General features: G+C 40.8%; 1 protein-coding gene across 1 annotated transcript in view; it reads right to left on the bottom strand.

Moving 5' to 3' along the window:
* The window catches only part of LOC136867932 (von Willebrand factor D and EGF domain-containing protein), an 86612-nt gene that overhangs the window by 9851 nt on the left and 54162 nt on the right, over positions 1-22599 (bottom strand). Inside the window, exon 3 of the mRNA XM_067144740.2 lies at positions 14879-15804. Coding sequence (XP_067000841.2) covers positions 14879-15804 — 926 coding nt within the window. The remainder of the gene's footprint in view (positions 1-14878; positions 15805-22599) is intronic.

Here is a 22599-nt window from a genome sequence, read left to right as displayed (position 1 = left end):
AAGAAGTTAAACATTATAAAGATAAATATGACTTCATCTAGTTTTCACAAGTCGGGCTGAGTGGTTCAGACTGTTGAGGTGCTGGCCTTCTGACCCCAACTTGGCAGGTTCGATCCTGGTTCAGTCCGGTGGTAGTTGAAGGTGCTCAAATACGTCAGCCTCGTGTCGGTAGATTTACTGGCACGTAAAATAACTCCTGCAGGACTAAATTCCTGCACATCGGCGTCTCCGAAAATCGTAGAAGTAGTTAGCGGGGCGTGAAGCCAGTAACATTAATTACATTTGGCTTTTAACAAGCTGAGCATATCAGGAAAGAAAAGTGTCCTGGTGACATTTTAGTCGCTCAATACAGGAATGTCTTTGGGTGCTGTGACTTTTACTTTTTCTTTTTTTTTCGCTTTACGTCACACCGTCACATATAGGTCTTATGGCGACGATGGGACAGGAAAGGCCTAGGAATGGGAACAAAGCGGCCGTGGCCTTAGGTACAGCCTCAGCATTTGCCTGGTGTGAAAATTGGAAACCACGGGAAACCATCTTCAGGGCTGCCGGCAGTGGGGTTCAAAACCCACTATCTCCCGGATGCGAGCTCACAGCTGCGCGCTCCTAACCGCACGGCCAACTCGCGCGGTATTTTTACCCTTCGGTTTATTGACTTGGCTTGTATAACCTAAAACTTAGGCTACGTTGGATAATATTTTAAACACCTACATCACTATTTTCACCTGTGTGCAATTATGTTATTTCATTAATATTATGATAATTATTATAATTGAGCATTGTTAACTTATAAGACCCCAACAGACAAGCATTGGTTTTGTGTAGAGTTATACATTTGTTAAATTCACGTTGTTTCCTTTCATGATGTACACGCCTATTCTTTGTTACATTATAGAGTATTTAGATATAGCCTACATTTCTTTACCAATTAAGCTCTTCAATAAAGACATACATAACTGTCCCATGCCAAGATATATTGGTAGAATTAGAGCTGTCAAAATGGTTCATAACCCCTTCGATTTATTATATTGACATGGATCACCCAAAACATAGGTTAGGTTTGGAGAATACTTTAATAATCAGCATTATTTAATGCACTGTTTGTTACTTTCATATTTCAAGATGTAATTGAAGCATTTAAATAAAGCATCATACATTAAAATTTAAAGTTTTACCACTAGAACAGCTGACATGGAAAAGTGATTTGAAAATTCAAACAAATTCATCTTACGTTAAAATCTTCAAAAAAATAAACTGTAGACTTTTCCGATATATCACCAGCATTTCTCCAGCTCGCCAAAATCCATTTCTCCCTAGTTTTAGCGTCTTTGGAACGTTTATAAACAATTTGTTTGCTATGGTATGCGATGTGCTATTGCACATCGGAACTCTACACCATTTATAAGTTTTCTGCCTCACTGTCTGGGCAGGATTCATTTTAAGTCTAAAATATACCACTCAGATTATTATCCAATGTATAGACCTCGAATTTAACCATACTAGACACTAACGTAAAGTAGAAATACGCGAAGTGTATCCTGCTTCTCACAGCACACTATGTGTTATTTCGTCTGCTAATTCAGTCAACCTGTACGATGACGTCAGACCAATGAGATCGCGTACTTGCGTGACGTGACATTTTCCTAGATTTTTATCATGTTTGGAGTTATTATTTGTACATTCTGATCACATTTTTGAATTCTGCATGCAATTTTGAATCAGATTAGCATATTTTTAATTAAAACCCCGGATCATGCATGTTCCCTATTGGAGAGCCAGCGTTTCTAGCTATAGCCCGACAACGTAATTTCCATTGCAGCAGACTTTTTCGCAAAGCTAGCATGTCTATCTTATCCCAATCCTCCTGACAGGCTTTCCAGAGGCCATTGATAGTGCGTAGACGTTTATTTCCTAAGGCACTTTTTAGGAGTCCAAATGCACAGAAGTCCTAGGGTGACCCATCGGGTGCCTTCATCGGAATGTCAGTAAAAGGATTGCACAGATTCCAGTTTCCATTTCCATTCTCTTTAAGAACAGACGAGTCGAACGACAGGTATGGCTGGATGCTTTATCTTGATGTATCCATGCCTGATTTTTTGCCCTCCCATACAGTGCTGGGATATCTGTATTGTAAATGGGTGTTAAAACCTCTTGCTGATAGTATGTATAGTTCACCTTCACATTATTAGGGACATGGCGAATGCTTAACTTGCCATTGGTGATCATAAAGCCGCTTGGAAAACTTTCCTGGCATTCTTTATACAATTTTTGATAGTTCTTTTTGTCTCTAGGGCGGGAATAAATCGAGCAAGGTTTGTTACAGTCACTAAGGTACACATATGCTTCGTCTAATGTCAATGCATTTTTCCAACTGTCCCCTGCCAGATAGCCCTCATACAGCTTTCCTGCGTTAGTGCAACGTTCCGAAATGTGACGAGGCAACAGCTTGTGAACTGGGAGCTTATGCTGCTTTTCTAATTACAGGTCCTTGTTGATTATGGTGTTAACTGTCCTAAACACACATCCCTAACTTACGTGCGACAGTCCTGTTGGGGGCAAGGTCACCACCTGAGACAAGGGCCATCACTTTCCTCACCACTTCTAGTATACGGCTGGTCGCTGGTCGTAGATTTGCCTGGTTTTTACCCTCTGGAATTAAGCCCAGTCGGCCTTTGCCTTTTTTTGTTCAATACAGCACTTATCCCGTTCTTTGATATCAAGAAATCACGCTTCTTGTACATTTCTTGGATTGCATAATAGCTATATTTAGCATCGGATAGAGCTGTTACGTAGGCCTCCCAGTAAGGGCCAATCCGCTTCGGTATCGTTGTAGGTAATGCCACTAAAATCAAGACACACATTCCCAGTACTGACGTGATCATTACTCCCCGTTTTACGTGCTCAAGTTTGTAACAGCGCCGCCAGCGCCCTTCAAACTCGTCACCAGAGATCCCGAATTATCTTCTGTCAGACCACACTTTAAATTACACGAATAAGTGATTGACTCTCAGTCCCTTGCCTGAGAAGACTATGCTATTAGCTCGTGTTTCTCGTGCATTAACGTCTGTAAACGTCTCAGCGGGAGATGAAGACGTAAGTCATATTTCTTTGCGTTTGCTTCTTCAGTGAATACAAGTGTTCATCCGTGAACACGATTTTGAGAAACACGGACTTCATGTATCCGCGAAATCAACCCCTTCTTACAACGTGCACCAAGTGTCATTTAGCTTCCGTTACGAATCTTCGAAAAGATACGTGGTCTCTTAGATCGCCTACTGTGTATGCAAACCGCTGAACAGAATAGAAGTGTGAACCAGAAAACCCCTACAGTACAACTCTATTATGAATGCTACCTTAATTTCAACTAGCTGTTGTGTTTTCGTTGTTGACAGGTTAGATTTTGTAATTGCAGCAGTATTACCATCTAACGAGTATGAGTGGCAGCAGAAGAGGCAAATCACACCTCAACTAACAACAATGTTCAGTCAGTGTAACGTGTAGGGACTGACAACGTTGTGGGCCTCACATTTTGTTTTCTACCAGCTCGGTGGTATTAGAGCTTTCAAACCCACCCCCTCATTTTTTTATATTTCCCTAATTATTCACTTTTCATGTCGATATTCATCTTCATTATCTTCCAAGGGCCGGACTGAGTGGCTCAGACGGTTGAGGCGCTAGCCCTCTGACCCCAACTTGGCACGTTCGATCCTGGCTCAGTCCGGTGGTATTTGAAAGTGCTCAAATACGTCAGCCTCGTGTCGGTAGATTTATCGGGACGTAATAGAACTCCTGAGGGACTAAATACTGGCACCTCGGTGTTTCCGAAAACCGTAAAAGTAGTTAGTGGGACGTAAAACAAATACCATTATTATTATTATTATTATTATTATTATGCAAATGATATGGGCTAATGATGACTGGGAAATATTTTCACGTCAGCGAGGCTCGCCGTTGATGGGTCATGAATAAATATCTAAAACTCGCTGAGTCAGAGAAATAGTTTCTGGTCACTAGTAACGCTCTATCACAAATAAGTTGAATCGTCTCGGATGCAATTCTTATATACAGGTTGGTCGTAAATAACGTGAACCGTATAAATGACCGTTAGAGGGTTGGTCATGCTGATAAATAATTTGATAGAAATAGTTCGATATCTCGCGGAATTGTCATTTTATCAGTTGCCGAAGTCAGCCAAATGGGTTATACCAGGCGGTGTTGCTAATTCCGTTCGCGACCAAGAAATCAGCATCAAACAGAAACACACCGTGGGCTTCAGCCGGTGTCAGCTCGATGGCTGAGCGTCTGCATGCCGATCACCAACGGAGGTTATGGCGTCTGGTTGCACTGTTGGGAGTAGGCAGCCTTATAGAGGCGGTGTGATTATCTAGGTGATGATTTCATGGGACACATTGTAATCTATTAATGCAGTATGCCAATCCCTGACTGTTGTCCGGTATCCATTCATCCACAGTCCATTGTAGTTGAATTTGTGGCCATCTCATGCGCTGGTGCTGGTGGAGTGGAACCATCATTGGAGTGCGACTGGCTCTTCGATTCCGCAGCCCCGTGCGCAATGAAATATTGCCCTGGCGATTTATCAGACTGTGGCCCTGTGACCGCTCCTAACAATTCGCGGCAGCTTCCGCTGGCCTCTGGGCGACACACAGATGTACGACGCGTCGTTATTTGCCCATCGTTGCGTAACTTTCGATACGAGCTCACAACAGCGCCTCGAGAGCAGCAAACAAGCCTCGCCGTTTCATAGATACTGATACCAAGACGCCGTGCCATCACAATTTGATTTCTATCAGACTTGTAGAGATCGACCACTGTTCCCATTCTGACGCCAGAGACAACGATTAACAGCGAAGCTGGAGACCTACGCAATACATACGATGCTGCCAGCGTGTTATGCTCCAAAACGCGATAAATGTTTCCGGCTCGGGGTGACCACAATGTAACGGTTCATCGGTGTATATATATGCAGAATGTCTCCCCTAACTCTGCAACCTGAAATATTTTCCAAATGAATCAAAATATCAAAAATCTAGTTGGGCAGGAATGTACCCACGTCAGGGGCGCACACAATGGGAAGGTAGACACCATACAGAACAATGTATTCTGCATTCTTTCATTCTAAAATGGTAAATCTGAAGGAAGTTTTCAAAAATATAACAAACATGAATTAGTACAGGATATGAATCACTTATCAGTAAAGGCTAACTAATCGGTTGTAGTGAATATGAACAATCTTTAGCAGACTGTTCCGGTGTGGTTTACTTTATCGGTTCGCAAACTTGACGTCACAGAGCGAAGACCAAAGCTTTCCCCTTTGTATAGATAGGCTTAAATAAACTCGTGCTTGTGTACAGATAACAATCTTAACAAGTTCCTGAAGTTTCGCACGACATATTCAAGTCAGTTTCTTTCATACACTATACATGTCGACTATGATGTGACAAGGAAGTTAAGTCGATGATATTTTTAATTTCTACTCCCTCTAATTATTTCCTGGGGTCGGTGCTAATATAGGGTAAAATTAGGTATTATCGTGATACTTTATTTGAACTTCTATCACGGTAATACTAAGCGGAGCAGAGAGTTGTTTTTAAGGAAAATAGTTTCCTTGTTCTGTGGCCCTGCAGTGAGCGTAATAGCGCCGGCCAAGAAGCCACAGACACAACGACAGAGGAAGTCCAACTGTGAATTGGTGAAAGAAACTATAGGTAAGTACTATGTTAAATGTATTGAAGTTAGTGTAAAGTGTGTTGTATATTCTCTTCAATGGTAGGCAAACGATAATCGCATTATATATACTAGAAAGAAGGCTCAATTTGCCTGTGTGCTTTGATGTTAGTGACGAGCAATGGAGGTAGCTTGGGAAGCTTACGAATTCGGCCTTCTTTCTTACAGATCTCGAGTTGGTGGGCCTGGGAGAGTGGGAGTTCAAAAATTGCTGCGTGGCAGCTATACTTGTAATCAGCTTTTAAGTGCTGTTAGAAAGGTTGTTAGTGAGAAACGGACATTATATAAGGCTTCTAAAGAGATTGGCGTACCATGCAGCACCCTAAAAGGCCATGTGAGTCGTCATAATGACGAAGAACCTCATGAGGTACCAAAACTCGGAAGGCCTATTGTTCTATCGAAAGACGTTGACATAGCTGGTCAAACATGTCATAGAAATGCAGGAGTTGGGTTTCGGATTGAATGTCACCACCATAAAGCGACTAGCATTTCAGTTGGCAGAAATATCTACGAAAGTGTCCCCCTTTAATGAGGAAAAAGGAAAGACAGAATGGATTCGGTGTGGGTTTTGTTCAGACTGGTTTCACGAAAATTGTGTTGAAGTGGGTGAATCTCCGCAATTAATGTGCAGAAAATGTGACAATGTTGTGACGTCCGATGATGACAATTAAACATCTATAAATAGGCCCTGCATGTTATTAAACGATTTTTCATACTGTCTATTTTCCATATGTTAATGTTATAAAATGTTGTTTTTTTCCTTATTGAGTTGTATGTACATATATATGAAGTTTAAATCTATCACGGTATTACCGACACCATATCACGGTATTGGTCTACAGGTGTAAGTGATTGTACTTCTTATTTTTTTGGCCATTGATGTTATTCTTGTACTGTTTTCATTATGGTTATATACGTGTATACATTCACGGAATCGTTTTTGTTAATTTTGCATTATTGTTGACTTTCTTTCCAGAATAAATGATGATTTATTAACATTTATCACGGTACTGCCTACCTTTACCCTATATTAAGCCCAGTCTAACGGGCGGATACCCTTGCTGACGTCGACACTGTATGGACAGTGGTGACTGGTAGTGTGATGCCTTGTACGTTAATGAAGAAGTGTATTAAGACGATCACGAACAACCAGTCCCCGAGGTAGAGAAATTGATCAAACGAGTCTAATACCCCCGATCCGGCCGACAATCACACTCTGTTCCCCCTACATCCCTACATGACACCACCACCGAAGGCGGTTTATGTCTCCAGCTTCGTCAGTCGAGTTCATTCCTAACTTAGCCTTTCTGTTTATAGATACAGCTTCATCAGTCTAGTTCATTCCAAAATTATCCTTTATCTTCCCCATCCCCAGTAACCTCCTGCCATTGTTCCCACCTGTTTTCACAATCGATAATTCTCGCTACTTTCATGTTGGCCATTTCTAAATTATGAATAAGATATCCTGTCTCTAACCAGCTTTCACTTCCATAAAACAAAGTTGGTCTGAAGACCGACCCGTGTAAAGATAGTTTTGTCCGAAAGCTGGCTTCTGTCTTATAGAATACTGTCGATCGCAACTGCGAAATCACTGCATTAGCTTTGCTGTACCTTGATTCAAGCTCACTATACTACCATCCTGGGAGAACACACATCCTAAATGCTCGAAATGATCTACCTGTTCCAGCTTTGTATTCCCAACCTCATATCCAGTTCAATTAAGTTTCTTGCCTGCTGGCATCACTTTAGTCTTGGAAAGCACAATTTCCAATTTTGCGCCTATTTTCAAGGTCCAAGTTATTAGACTTCAGGTTTTCTGCCATTAAGACGAAGTCATCGGTATAAGCTAAACAACTTACTACATTTGTACCTAACTGAATCCCTCCTTGCCAATTAATACCTTTCGGTAGATGATCTAAATTATGAACAACAAAGTTGACAGATTACAGCCCTTGTCTAACCCCTGTCAGTACCGTTTCTTGAACCAAGTACTCATCCTATCATTAAATCTCACTGCAATCGTATTGCTTTTAAATCTACCCTTAATCCCATAATCCCCCCCAGTACATCTTCTCCCTCGGTACTCAGTCATATGCCTTATTTATATATACGAAATATAAATATAACTGTCTATTCCTCTAGTAGCATTTTCAGTTACCTAGCGCATACTGAAAATGCGATCCTGACAGCCCCTGTGTGCTCTGAAACCACACTGATATTAATCCAACTTACTCTCAACCACTGATCGAACCCTCCCTTCCAAAAATCCAGTGAACACCTTGCCTGGTGTACTGATCGATGAAATACCTCGATAGTTGTTGCAATCCTTGCCGTTCCATTGCTTGTAAATAAGTGCAGTTAGTGTTTTCGTCCGATCGGAAGGTATAAAAGCAATCCATGCTAACCTCATTGCTCTCTTAAGCCATGCCATCCCTGCCTTCCCCCTATATTTTACCAATTCAGGTATAATTTCATCTACACTTCCTGCTTTACGACAATGGAGTTTATTTACCATTCTTTTCACTTCCTCGAGAGTAATTTCACTAACATAATAGTCCACCTCCCCATGAGCTTAATTGTTCAACAGAAAGGTTTCCTTTTACGTTTATAAGACTTAGAAAATATTGCTTTTACCTGGCCATTGATTCCTCGGAATCTGCTATGAGTTTACCTGATTTAAAACACTATAAATTTCCTTTTTCCCTCCCTTTCCTAGATTCCTAATTACTGTCCAGAAGATTACCCTGGCACTCGTCCTAGCCTTTCCAGGTTATTACCGAAATCTCCGCATGACTTATTCTTGGAGGCAGCAATTATTTGTTTCACTCAGTTTCTTTCATCTACGTACAATTCCTTGTCTGCATTTGTCCTTGTGTGGAACCATTTCTGATACGACTTCCTTTTACGTTTACAAGCTGCTCTCACGTCATCATTCCATCAAGATGTCAGCATTTTCCCATCTCTACATGCAGTTATTCCTAGGCATTCCCTTGTTGTTTCTACTACAGCATTACTGTATGCCACCCATTCTCTTTATATATCCTGAACCTCCTTGCTGTTTATTGTCTGGAACGTTTTCATTAATCATATCCATGTACTTCTCTCTTATTTCCTCGTCCTGGAGATGTTGTACCTTATTCGACTGCAGACAGATGTCGCTTTCTTTATCCTAGGCCCAGAGATACTTAGTTTACTACAGACCCTATGGTAATCTGTATAATCAAAAATCCCCGGAAAACCCGCATATTCCTAACCGATTCCCGTGATTCAAAGTTGGTTGTGATATAGTCTATTATGGATATGGCTTCCCTACCCTTCTCTTTGTAGCGGAGAATAGCCTTATGCTTGAAGAATGTATTCATAACTGCTAATCCCACACTAGCACAGTAGTCAGAAAACACGTCCCATTCCTATTAGCTTCCACATCTTCTTGGCATTTACCCATCATCTTTCATATCCTTCTGTTCTCTTTCCATCTCTCGCATTAAAATAACTCATTAGCACTGTCGTTTCCTTACTGTTGACTATGACAACGATATCACTCTGTGTTTCATAAAACTCGTCAGTTTCTTCCTCATCTGCATCCTCACATGATGAATACACCGGATCAATTCTCGTCCTAATTCCTCCGACTGCTAAATCTACCCACATCATAGGCTCATTTCCATGCCTAACAGAAACTGTGTTGCGTGCAGTAGTATTCCTGATGAACTGTCCTACCCCACACTCTATCCTTCCCTTTTCACACCTATTAAGAACAGTTTGTAATACATCCGTCGTTATATCCCCTTAACTGAATATCATTAACTCCTAAGACATTTAGATACATTCTCTTCTCCGACTTTCTTTACTTTCTTTCTTCCATAAGCGGCATTAATATTGATAGCTCCCTATCGAATTCCGTTTCGTTCGCCAAGTCCTTTCCAAGGAGTCCCTCGCCTGTCAAATGGAAGTAGAACTCCGTTACTCCCGTATGTCCGAAGCCCGCTATAAAACGTTCTTTCCGGGCGAGCTGGTCGTGCGTTTAGAGGCGCGCGGCTGTAAGCTTGCATCCGGGAGAGAGCGGGTTCGAATCCCACTGTCGGCAGACCTGAAGATGGTTTTCCGTGGTTTCCTATTTTCACACCAGGAATATGCAGGTTCTATACCTTAATTAAGGCCACGGCCGCTTCCTTCCAACTCCTAGGCCTTCTCTGTCCCACCGTCACCATAAGACCTGTCTGTGTCGGTGCAACGTAAAGCCTCTGGTAAAAAAATTCTGAACGTGATTGGTAAAAATTCTGTGAAGCAGGGCGCTACTCACACATAATCCCTATTCATAATTATCGACAGAAACTGTCTTACGTGCAGTATTATTCCACTAACGGGTCCAAGCCGCCTTAGCACGAAGAGGGCCATGATTCAGATCATATCCGAGATGCCAGCTTCTATTCCATAGTAACTGGTATCGCGAATCTCAGCACCACTTACTAGGCCACTCAGCGTTTGACCATGGTTCACGAACTACGACGTGACTACAGTAACCCACATCACGAACCACAAAAATAACAAATATCAAAACATATAAAATACCACTCGCTCAACCACTCACACATTCATCACGATAACTCAGTAAAGAGGCATACAGTTTCCTTCTAGGTTATTTATAAGTAACAGCTAAGAAACATTTTTGAACAGTTCAACCCACTAAGGAGTAAAATACGGGAGGTAAGTACTGTACAGTAAAAGGTGGGCAACGTTTCTGAGCGAGTGGCTGCCAACTATAATCTAGTTCAGGGCCTCTCAGGGTGCATGCGCCCGTGCACTACACGGCGCAAGGTGCAGGAGACGACTTCGCTAGATTGACCAGAGTGCAACCCCCCCCCCCCCCCACTCCTCTTTCACTACACCTCTCTCACCCGTTCGGCCTGTCTCCGCGTTCTTCACCTTCCCCACTGATTTTCCCCTCACTAGGAAATGTTAATATGCGGTGAGCGGAGACGCTCAGTTGTGTAGGACAATGCTACCGGTGTTAAAAACTCGTCTTTCAATATGGTTTGAGCAAACAATTTGTCTTCTCTAGCACTTATTTTCCTTTTTCCGTGCAATTATACCAGTAATATCTGGAACAAGGGATCAGCTGACAGCAACTCTGAGAGTGTTCCTCAAATTACGATCAGAAATACTCGCACACAATCTAGTTTTCGTACAAGTCAAAGCAGAAAACTTTGACATATGCATGTGGAACCAAACATATAAACTTAGCTGATTCTCGATGCAGCTTAGGAAAATCTTCCTTCGACAAATTTTCGTAGAATTCAAGCAAAGCCTTTGTATTGAAAAATATATATTTTTGATGATCATAAAATTATTGTCCCACAGATTATGCATTTGGCTTTATCGTCACGACTGAGAAAAAAATATGAAAGTTCCCAGTTCGATTGAAATAGACTTTCGGAAATGTTTGCTTCCTTGGAAACAGGTTCTTGCGCTTATCTATTTCATCGATAAACAAGCCCTCTACCACCGAACGCTTTGTCGCTCTCAGCACACCACACCACCCGAGTGAAGCCGAGTTGAGCCGAGTCGGACCGATGCACAGTGCACGGAGCCCTTGCGCCTCGGTTTGCACGCGTGAGATTTTGGGAGTTTGAGAGGCCCTGATCTAGTTTATTGTTATGCCACTTGGCAAAGTTCAGTCTCTTGCCGTGGTTTTCCCTGTGTTGAGGCAGGTAGATCTTAGTTGGTATGGATCCGTTGGCAACTCTTTTTGTTGTTTTCTTCTGTTGATTGGAAGGGAAATATTCTGTGCGTTCTTATTGAAAATCTTTTATTTAAATTTTCTGTGTAATATATATTCGTGACGGGATAGTAGGAGCTACAGGGAGGATTGTAATGATATTTTATCTTGTCTTTCGGATTTAATATACACTCCAGATAAGTGTAGCAAGAGGTTAGAGTGAGTGTAGTAAATGATGCATCTACCAATTGGGTACTCTTTAACACCGACTGGTGAATCCTATAACAAGGCCAAATACACAGATAGCAAGGAGGAATATGAAATAAACTGTAAAAGAGAAGAAAATCATGGGCATCTACTCGTGGTGTTTCTCTGGACATCGTAAGAACCAAGAAAGACTATTCAGTATATGCATAATTAACAAAGGACTCCCCTGTAAAGAACGGATAGTTCCTCTAGTAGTATTATACAGAAAATCAGTAATTATGTGTGTATTCTAATGCGCAGGCAGATGGATTCGAGTCCATTGGCCATGATGATGGGCAGGTTGCGTTATTTGTTTATTTGTGCGTACATTTTTTATAGGGAGTTAAGTACTCCTTGTCTCACTATGCAAGTATTTCTGTGTTCAGAGCGATGAGTGCATGTTATGTAGAGTGTGTTGATAATGAGGTAGGGAGAGGCCTGCCGAATAACATCCAGAGGTCCGTAACGACGGATTAATCACCATCAACAGCGTCATATACCCTCCGTCTATAAGAGCACTGCGGAGAGGTTTGTAACAGTCACCTATCCTACCTGCTGGCCAACATTCTGATGGTGAAGATATCTTCCATACGGCACTCGAACCAGTTAACCACAGTGTCAGACCATACAGACCTGATGTCTAACCGATGCCTGACCATCAGGTGGGCTAACTATTGATTATTTCTTATACCGTATTGTTTACACAATTCATTTCATTACTTACGAAAACTTAATCGTAATTCCGTATTGACAGGTTGCAATGGTATAGAAATCCACAGTATAACCGTCCATCTAGTCAATTCAACAACATTTATATCGTATCGTATCGTATCGTATCGTATCGTATCGTATCGTAATCTGTTTACCCTCCAGGGTCGGTTTTTCCCTCGGACTCTGCGGGGGATCCAACCTCTACCGCCTCAAGGGCAGTGTCCTGGAGTTTCAGACTCTGGGTAGGAGGATACAACTTGGGAGGATGACCAGTACCTCGCCCAGGCGGCCTCACCTGCTATGCTGAACAGGGGCCTGGGTGGGGGATGGGACGATTGGAAGGTATAGACCAGGAAGAGGTATTTGCATTTGCCTGGAAGAAAAGTGGGAAACCATGGAAAACCACTTCCAGGATGGCTGAGGTGGGAATCGAACCCACCTCTACTCAGTTGACCTCCCGAGGCTGAGTGGACCCCGTTTCAGCCCTCGTACCACTTTTCAAATGTCATGGCAAAGCCGGGAATCGAACCCGGGCCTCCGGGAGTGGCACCTAATCACACTAACCACTACACCACAGAGGCGTACAACATTTACATACCTTTTTAAAGTAAGACATGTTTCGGCATTTTCGGGCCATCTTCAGCTCCATTAAATGTTATAATAAAACGAAATGTACATTACCTTGAACAGTCAGACTGTTACATCGGAAGACCATATGTGATAAAATGTTCATACATAATATACTGAAATGTTTAGAATAGAATAGAATACTCCCTTCCACCAGTTCCAGATCGCCTGGAACTGAGAGGAGAGTAATCATTTATTGTAGTTCATATTATTCTGATAGATTCATGCATTTCTTATTACATTTAAATTTATCTACCGCTACCTTAAACGTTACACTTACACCTAATTACTATTTCCACCTAATCTCTATACTGCAATTTAAAAAATTATATATTTATTTTTGTTCTAGACATTAACAGTGCTTTATAGTCTAGGACAACACGTATCTAATCCTTATTATTAATTAGTGCAAGTATTTTCTTTGTTACGAGTCCGAATTGATTTCTCCTTAGATTACAATAGACATCGCAAATTAACTGCATAACTGTACGAAAGAATGAATGAATGAATGAATGAATGAATGAACTGCTCATACATACATGAATGAATAAACATTCTTCTCTCCCAGTTACGGATAACCACCAACTGGGGAGGGAGCTAGTGGCTTTACGTCGCACCGACACAGATAGGTCTTATAGCGACACTGGGATAGGAAAGGCCTAGAAGTTGGAAGAAAGCGGTCGTGGCCTTAATTATGGTACAGCCTCAGCATTTGCCTGGTGTGAAAGTGGGAAACCACGGAAAACCACCTACAGGGCTGCCGACTTGTGGGATTCGAACGTACTCTCTCCTGGATGCAACCTCACAGCCGCGCTCCCCTAACCGCACGGCCAACTCGCCCGGTGGGAAGGGAGCATTTATTAAAGGATTGAATGAATTAAATTCTCTCAGCCTACATCTTCTATCTATCCTATCCTATCCTATCCTATCTTGAAATGTCCTTTTTTAATTTCAAGAGAGCTGGGCTATGTTGTAACCTGAAAACAATAGAATGTTCAAATTGAATCCCTAGCCCTATGAATGTTAAAAAGTCGCAACATACTGTATAAATCCAGTAAAAAGTTCATTCTATTTGTAGTTAAATGTGTTTCTCCTATTAAATATTGTCAAACAACTTGAATAAAACCAACTTGCAAAGTTCTCTATTGTGGAAAGAAGCTTGCAAGCTTTTGTCAAAAAATGGGAAACGTTGAAATTTGAAATGAGCGGTGGCAGAAGCATGATTTACAAAGGTGTAAAAATATTCTCCCATCAGCTATGTTATGCTGGTGTTCCAGTGTCACTTCAGCTGTGTAACGATTTTTGCTATTTAAAAATTATATAAATGTAGTTGTATTGTCTAAGTGGACTACCGAGCGAGTTGGCCGTGCGGTTAGGGGCGCGCAGCTATGAGCTTGCATTCGGCAGATAGTGGGTTCGAACCCCACTGTTGGCAGCCCTGAAGATGGTTCCTCGTAGTTTCTTATTTACACACCTTAATTAAAGCCATGGCCACTTCCTTCCCACTCCTAGCCCTTTCCTCTCCCATCGACGCCATACGAGCTCACTCTTTGCCGGTGCGACGTAAAGCTAATTGTAAAAAAAAAAAAAAAAAAAGTGGGCAATTATATTACCAATTTCTATACTAGCTAATTTCATGTTCCTGTTGGGGTCGAGGGTCCTTTAAGATTGATCCCCGTTTGGGGATCAGGAGAGATGACAGTTATTCAAAATGTGAACTTTGTGTTATTTCTCCCTGTTACATGACACTTTCAGAAACGTTGAAAACAGTTTAAATTACAAGAATAAAAATTACACTTTAATGGATTAATGCAGTATTCATATACTTACTGGTGTTCCTTAGTGTGACCAGGCACGCATAAGCTGGAGTTGGAACTGTTCCGGATGTATCCATCGTGACATTCACAGACGTTGGGGGCCGTGCAGTCCCCATGGACGCAGCCAATGCATGACGCGTGACACATGTTCACATTCACCTGGTACTTGGTGTAGCCCACATGACAGGAGCAGGTGTCAGGAGCGGTACAGTCTGCATTTACACAAAGGGGATCACACCGGGGTACGCACCGGTAATGATCGTCCTTGTAGTACCCCAGATAGCATTCACACTGGTCTGGAGCAGTGCACTGGCCGTTGGTGCAACCATACGAACAGGCAGGTACACACACGTGCGCATTCATTGAGCTCTTGGTGTAGCCTACATTACAGGTGCACGTCCCAGGCGCTGTGCAGTACCCGTTGATACAACCATACTCACACACGTGTATACAGGATGTAGGGTCTGTAGGGTCGTTCACATAGCCAGAGTCACACTTGCAAACATTGGGTGCCACACACTTCCCATGAGCACAGCCTCCTGAACAGGCAGGTTCACAGATACTGGAGCTGAAGAACAACTTACTGTACCCATCACGGCATGTGCAGATATTGTACCCCGTACACTCTCCGTTAACACAAGTCTCGTTACAGGTAGGGGAACACTTGCCCGTAGCAGAGTCCTTGATGTATCCTGTATTGCACACACAGTTGTTAGGACCCTTGCACGAGCCATTGGGACAGCCATCCTTACACTGCGACAGGCACTTGCGAAATGTGGGGTTGAACTGAGCACCTTCAAAACAAGTGCACTCAAAGGGGCCAGTACAGTCCCCCAGACCACAGCCTCCAGGGCACACCGGCACACACGAGGAGTTGTCGGCGCTGTCAGGGGCAAAGCCGCGGCAACACTTGTACTCGTCTCGCCACTGGATTATGGTCTGAAACAGAAACACATCTGCAGTTATCAACATCATCAGGACCTAACACTTGTACTCGTCTCGCCACTGGATTATAGTCTGAAACAGAAACACATCTACAGTTATGAGCATTATCAGGACCTAACACTTGTACTCGTGTCGCCACTGGATTATGGTCTGAAACAGAAACACATCTACAGTTATGAGCATTATCAGGAGCTAACACGTGTACTCGTGTCGCCACTGGATTATGGTCTGAAACAGAAACACATCTACAGTTATGAGCATTATCAGGAGCTAACACTTGTACTCGTGTCGCCACTGGATTATAGTCTGAAACAGAAGCTCATCTATAGTTTTCAGTACTGTCAGGAGAAAAGCCTGATAGTACTTGTCTCACCTCTGGATTATGGTCTTGAAATACACATGGACCACATCTACAGATGTCAACACTAGGAGCAAAGCTACAGGCAACTTACAGAATAATAGTATGGCCACTGGTGTATGTAACACACACATACACAAAACACATCTACGGACGTCAGCACTGTCAGAAGCAAAAAAGAAAAAAAACATTTGCTCAACAATAATGCGTACGATGCCCTTATTCTGAGCATTGGTATAATGTAACAGGGAAACCTGTAAATCACTTGGCGCAAAGCCTTGTGTAAGAGGTAGCTTCTAGGAGCTAGACATCGGTAAGCAGGGGTTGGCTAGACTGGTTTCCTGTAAATTCTCCCCTCTCACTGAGGTGCTGCCTATCGTCAGAACTACGAAGCTCACTTTAATCGTCTTATTTTCCTCTACTTACATTAGCTGAGTATAATTACCATGACTAAACTAGAGCGTGGTATATCTGTAGTAGTCCTGGAAGCAAATTTATTGGCAGGTCTTACGTTAAATCATTTAACAAGAGCATTCTGTCATATAGAAGAGAATATGTATAGAGAAGATTATTTGTAAATTAAATATTTATCTCACCTTATCCATACTATGTGTGTATTGCCTTAAGCAATTTCTTCAGTTTTTATGCAAACATCAGCTACAAGCTTAGGCGAAAACAATAAAAATGTACTAGGACATAGCTTTTCTAAAATTGTCTAAAAACATGCGATAAAACTTAAAAACTATTGGTTAAGGTAATGATGTAATGAGCTAAAGAGGCGGGAGGGAGGGGGGAGGGGAAGGGTATTGGTTGTGGGAGAATTTATCGTGTTAGTACATAGTGTTTACATTGATCATTCAACCGCAGGATGTCTCTTGTTAACAGCATAAAAATTGAATTTTATGTTACATAAAGAAACACCACAAGTCACGCATTTTAAGGATTTGTTCAAGATATTCTCATAAACACAGTGCAGCAAGAATATATATCGCTTTGGTCTATAGTACATAAGACGAGAATTTATAAGTAATTTTTGATTAAAATGACAAACACTCACCGTTTTTATAAAAACGCATTTAAAGTCGGTAGAACACGATTAATTCCCCCACAAATAACCTCCTTCCCCCCTCCACTCCTTCCTTCCCCCTCTTTAGCTCATTACATCATTACCTTAACCAATAGTTTTTAAGTTTAATGCATGTTTTAGACAAATTTAGAAAAACTATGTCTTAGTACATTTGTATTGTTATCATCTAAGCAAGAACACCTGTAGCTGATGATGTTTGTATAAAAACGAAATATGTACTACTAACTGAAGAAATTGCTTAAGACAATAAATGTATAGTACCGATAAGGTGGAATAAATATTTAATTTAACACTTAAATGCACAGAATTGCATATGTGCAAAGGGGAAATACTTGCTTGTTATATCTGCTTTATGATTTTACAAGTGTCCACTTACTTCTGCCTTGGAGACGAACTCGCTAGGGGTCGTTAGTGTATTAACAAACGAACAGTCTTTTATTTTATGATTTTTCTGGCTAATGAGCTGGAATGGTGTAAACTTTAAACAGTTAAGATAAAACGAATAAAATGTCGTTTACCTCTGAGAATTCGTGAGAAAGGACATCCGTAAGATTGAAGTCTGGCAGTAGCTACAGTAATCGCACAGCTTTGCATATAACTCTCACGGTGGGGTAAAATATTTAATTAATTTGAAAATAGCTTTGATAGGTAAATAATAAATAAGTAGTTTGCGACGGATATATGGCTAGTATCGTTCCTAAATGAACTGTAAGCAACTATGCCAAGCGATGAGAACAGTACGGACGTGGATAGATTGGCCCGCGCAGAACATAATCAATAAGATATCGTAAAGTATTTATTCATAAATCAAGAAAAGCGAATTAGACGCAAATAAACACAAACTGTCAAAAACTTTCCGATGGTGCAGCAGGTGATTATTCTGTAAAGGCGTAATTATCACCATGCCCCAACGCAATTTTACCAAGGTAGAAATATGGAACAGTAAAAACTGTAATTAAGGATCGAACTACAACTTGAAAACAGAGTAAGCGCGAAGCGTTGCTCAGATAGTTCCAGAAGATCATCCGTGGTAAGTACAGTAATGACGAAGAAATGAGGGAGAAATAATAGTCTCTATATTCGTAACAACAATATTGATAGGAAAATATATTTATGACACTATAATTACATTGAGTAAGATTTCACTTCAGTTAAAAACCTGGAACACGGTGGGTTTGTTTTGAATATGAAAGAAATTTAAATACATAAGAAGAACTCTTAGTACCGACCTCGATAGCTGCAGTCGCTTAAGTGCGGCCAGTATCCAGTAATCGAGAGGTAGTGGGTTCGAGCCCCACTGTCGGCAGTGGTTTTCCGTGGTTTCCCATTTTCACACCAGGCAAATGCCGAGGCTGTACCTTAATTAAAGCCACGGCCGCTTCCTTCCAAATCCTAGGTCTTTCCTATCCCATCGTCGCCATAAGACATATCTGTGTCGGTGCGACGTAAAGCAAATAGGAAAAGAAAAAGAACTCTTAAGTAAATTGATCGTGACTAGACTTCAGGATAAAACATAAGTTTTATCGAACCCGAAAAGAATTATTAGGGACAATTTAACATCAAGAAAGTAAATAGAATTGATACACACTTCTAACTTCGACAATGAAATTTCAAGGCCACTTTACAAATTTGAGACCACCGGGGTTACAATTAAAATATTAAATGACCAAAAAGGATCGAAAATAAATTTAATTAAGCAAAGGAAGAAGAGGGGATTGGAGGACTGGCGTGGGGAAGGAAGAATGGGGCTGCATGAATTTTGGAAAGTTATTGCACAACACGCACATAAGGGGCATTTAATTCCCTAGGTGACAGTCACTCAACTTCATGTGTTCGTCCATACAGAGAGTGTTGCAGCATAACTCTTCGATAAGTAGAGTTGTTTCTAAAAAAGGAACTCACAATATTTTAGCACTTGAATTACCACATACCGATGCGCAAAACATTCATAACTCTTAACATGTTGACTGATCCAAATGAATAAAAATATATTAATTTTGACAAATATATTTTTAAATATTTTTCTGGTAACATTCTATTATTTTTGGAATCAAAATCCATCACATTTAAAAGAAATTACTTGCTCATTTAAGGGTTAATTTACAAATACTTCAGACATGTATACGAATCATGAAATTGATTGCTTAGACAAGATTAGTCAGGAATTCAAGGGAAGTAACTAAAGATGCATTTAGTTTATAATACTATGTAAATAAATAGCCTCTCTCAATAACAACGACAACTTGAATAGTCTGGATATATTAGATAATTTGAGATATCTGGGCACATGCTAAAGACTAAATAGCGTTCTACTTCGATGATAATAATAAGAAGAATATGATGACGACGACAATGATGATGTTACGTCCTGGAACGACTTAACTTTTTCAGTTCTACTGCAAGTTGTTTGTGAACCCTGACTGCTGTTTGATCAGCTCCATGTGCATGACCAAGACTGTCACGATACCAAGAGAGTAATTCATGATAACAGCCTATAAACGTGAATTGGTCCCGTACAATAAGGAGAAGTGTTTTTGTGTCTTGTTTCTATTGAACCCTTTGGTCCGTATTGAGGGATACCTACCTTTCTTACCTATCAGCAAAGTTCATGAGATCTGTCTCTTGGGTCGTATCAGGTTCTTCGTCACTTGCTGAGGTAAAGGTAGGGTTCAGTAATTCTAATCTATCTACTGGAATGAAAGGTCTGTTTAAAAGATTCCTATTTATTCAGGAAAATTCTGAAGCAATCTGATATGTCAACGGTGTCATAGAAGTCAATTGTGTCCACTGGACACCACAATCATTTTTTTACATAAAGGTCAGAACACTGGTGTGAGACTTTAACGTAACTGCCTGATGGGCATTCTTACTAGAAACCATTGTCTCAATTATTAATCATTTAAGAAAGGAAAGTCTGGAAATCCTTGAATTCGGCTTCCATGTGAGACCACATGTACCATCATAGTGATTCGTTATGGTCCAGCCCTCGTAACACGAACTCTGGACTCTGGGTATAATTAAGGCAGTCCAATTGGTGTGTGCCACACAGTGGTTCTACGGCATGGACCCTTAATTGAATCGATGTGACCTGCGTCTATGTCATGGACCGACATCTAATCTTCTAAGTTACTTTAAAGTCATTGTGGATGATGACCGCAAGGAAATGTTGCTACAATGGCATATGGCCCTAATCCAAGCCACTGAGGTTGATGATCCCCTGACCATCCAAGTTTCTAGGCTGAAGGCTAAACACAATTAAGTTACATCGGTTGATGACCAAAGTTTCCACTTTACTATCCCCAGCACATTCACTGCTCAATCAATCAAAGTTCAACAATTACAACAATAGCAATGCACACAAACTTTGTGGCAGTAAAATCCATTTCCTTCGGATATGTCCCTTAATCGTTACTTTATATTTAAATATTCCCCCAGAAAAACAAACTAAAATTTCCAGAATGCATCTCCAAGTTATTCGCTTGATTAAAGTTATTTCAAAATGCGGTTTCACTGAATTTAATAATTAAATAAATTTAAATGATTTAACGAAATGTTAAAGAACAGTAAATTTTATCCCCGCGGACTCTGGTTTCTTCACAAATTCCTACGCAGCTGTGATGTGAATTCAATCTAGTGATATTTATCTGGCTGGAAAAGAATTGTTACATAATTCATGTCCAGTTATATACCTTGGCTCATGCTTTCACACTTTAAAATCTAATCTAGTCCTAACCGTTATTAACACTTGGATATCCTATGAATCTACGTACAAACCAAACAACTCGCCATATAATTACGATGTCATATCTCGTCATACCATTTATGAATTTTGCACACCCCTCACAGACAAACCAATCATCACGACCATCGCTCTATATTTTGGACAACCCTGAATTTGGTTCTTCTGTTCCTTATACTCGAAGTTCGTGATTTCAAATGTTCATTACGTCCCAAATTAAACAGATTTTACAGTATTTCACAATACTCAGATCATTACCGGCTATGAATTTCAACTAAATCCAGCATTTTAACGTTTTCCCCGGCCGAGAATACAGTAAAATCTCAATTCCACGCCTGTCCCGTTATCACAGCTGAGGCCTCTCGTCCCCAAGTTCGCTTGGCAGTAATATGACACACCTGGTTTATTCCAGTTGACTGGCTTCTCAAAATGCTCTCTTTAAACTCTGCCAACAAAATTAAACAAATACGATATTCTAACCAACAAAATGCACAGATTAAGCTTCAAGATGCCCACACTAATTATACGCGTCGCCAATTAATACCGCTATGGATTTCTATGAATTTCTTTCCATTCCCAACATTATAAAATATACCTCGGGCTATCGTGTCCCGGCTTCAATGACAGGACTCTAACCTGATTCGCACATCTCATCTCAACTCATATAAAACATTCCTCGGGCTTCCATGTCCCGGCTTCAATGACAGGTCCAACCTGATTCACAAATCTCATATCAACAAAACTAACCTCTGTTTCCCAGCTCCACAATTATCATCGACAAAGAACTGGAATAAAATCCTCACTAGAAATCTCGACGTCTAATATCGCACAATGCATTAATCATGAATAATTTCGCATAAAGGATATCGTATTTAATAACTTGATTTTTACGAGAAAATGACTGAAACATTCTACTAGATCTTTTTATTGTCAGTCAGACACAGTTTAAAATGGGCCTAGAAAAACGTTTCTCTCCGTGACCAAATTCATCACCCTAGATTCTCACCCGACAGCGCGCTTCCACTCGATTGAAAATGAGTAACCATGGATTCCTACATTATTAACGTCAAATTGCAGACAGGAAAAATTTACGTCGAATGAACATCTTAATTTGACATCACAAAATATAGGCAGTACACTCACACGGATGGCGATCTACATTGAACGTGATATCACTTCGAAACCCTATTCAATAAATTTTACAACATTATACGGCACTCGCAAGACTTCAAGAATTTATCTCACTGGAAAATAAAACAAATGACTCTTTTAGTCGTATTCTCACATTTACAAAACTTAGTAGGGGTGACCACTGCGTCGTATATCCCCATTCAAATACACTTTTAGAGATCATGAGACAAGATATAATAGGTAGTAAGATGGAAAGTCACCTACCTCATGTAGTCACACCATTGTTCGTCACAGGGCTCACCTGCGACCCTGGCATTTTATTTAGCCATTTTTACATTCATGGCTTTACAAACCATTTTATATTTCTTCAGGTTTCCTGGAATAAAGCATAAAAAAAGAAAATACCCTTCACTTGTTTGCTGAGCGCACACGATGGACTATAATTATTTCCGCACACGAATTACTTAATCACAT

Source organism: Anabrus simplex, chromosome 1 (genome assembly GCF_040414725.1).
Source record: "Anabrus simplex isolate iqAnaSimp1 chromosome 1, ASM4041472v1, whole genome shotgun sequence".
NCBI lineage: Eukaryota > Metazoa > Arthropoda > Insecta > Orthoptera > Tettigoniidae > Anabrus > Anabrus simplex.
Note: the sequence above shows the minus strand (reverse complement) of the source record. Positions and strands in the feature narration are given on the sequence as shown.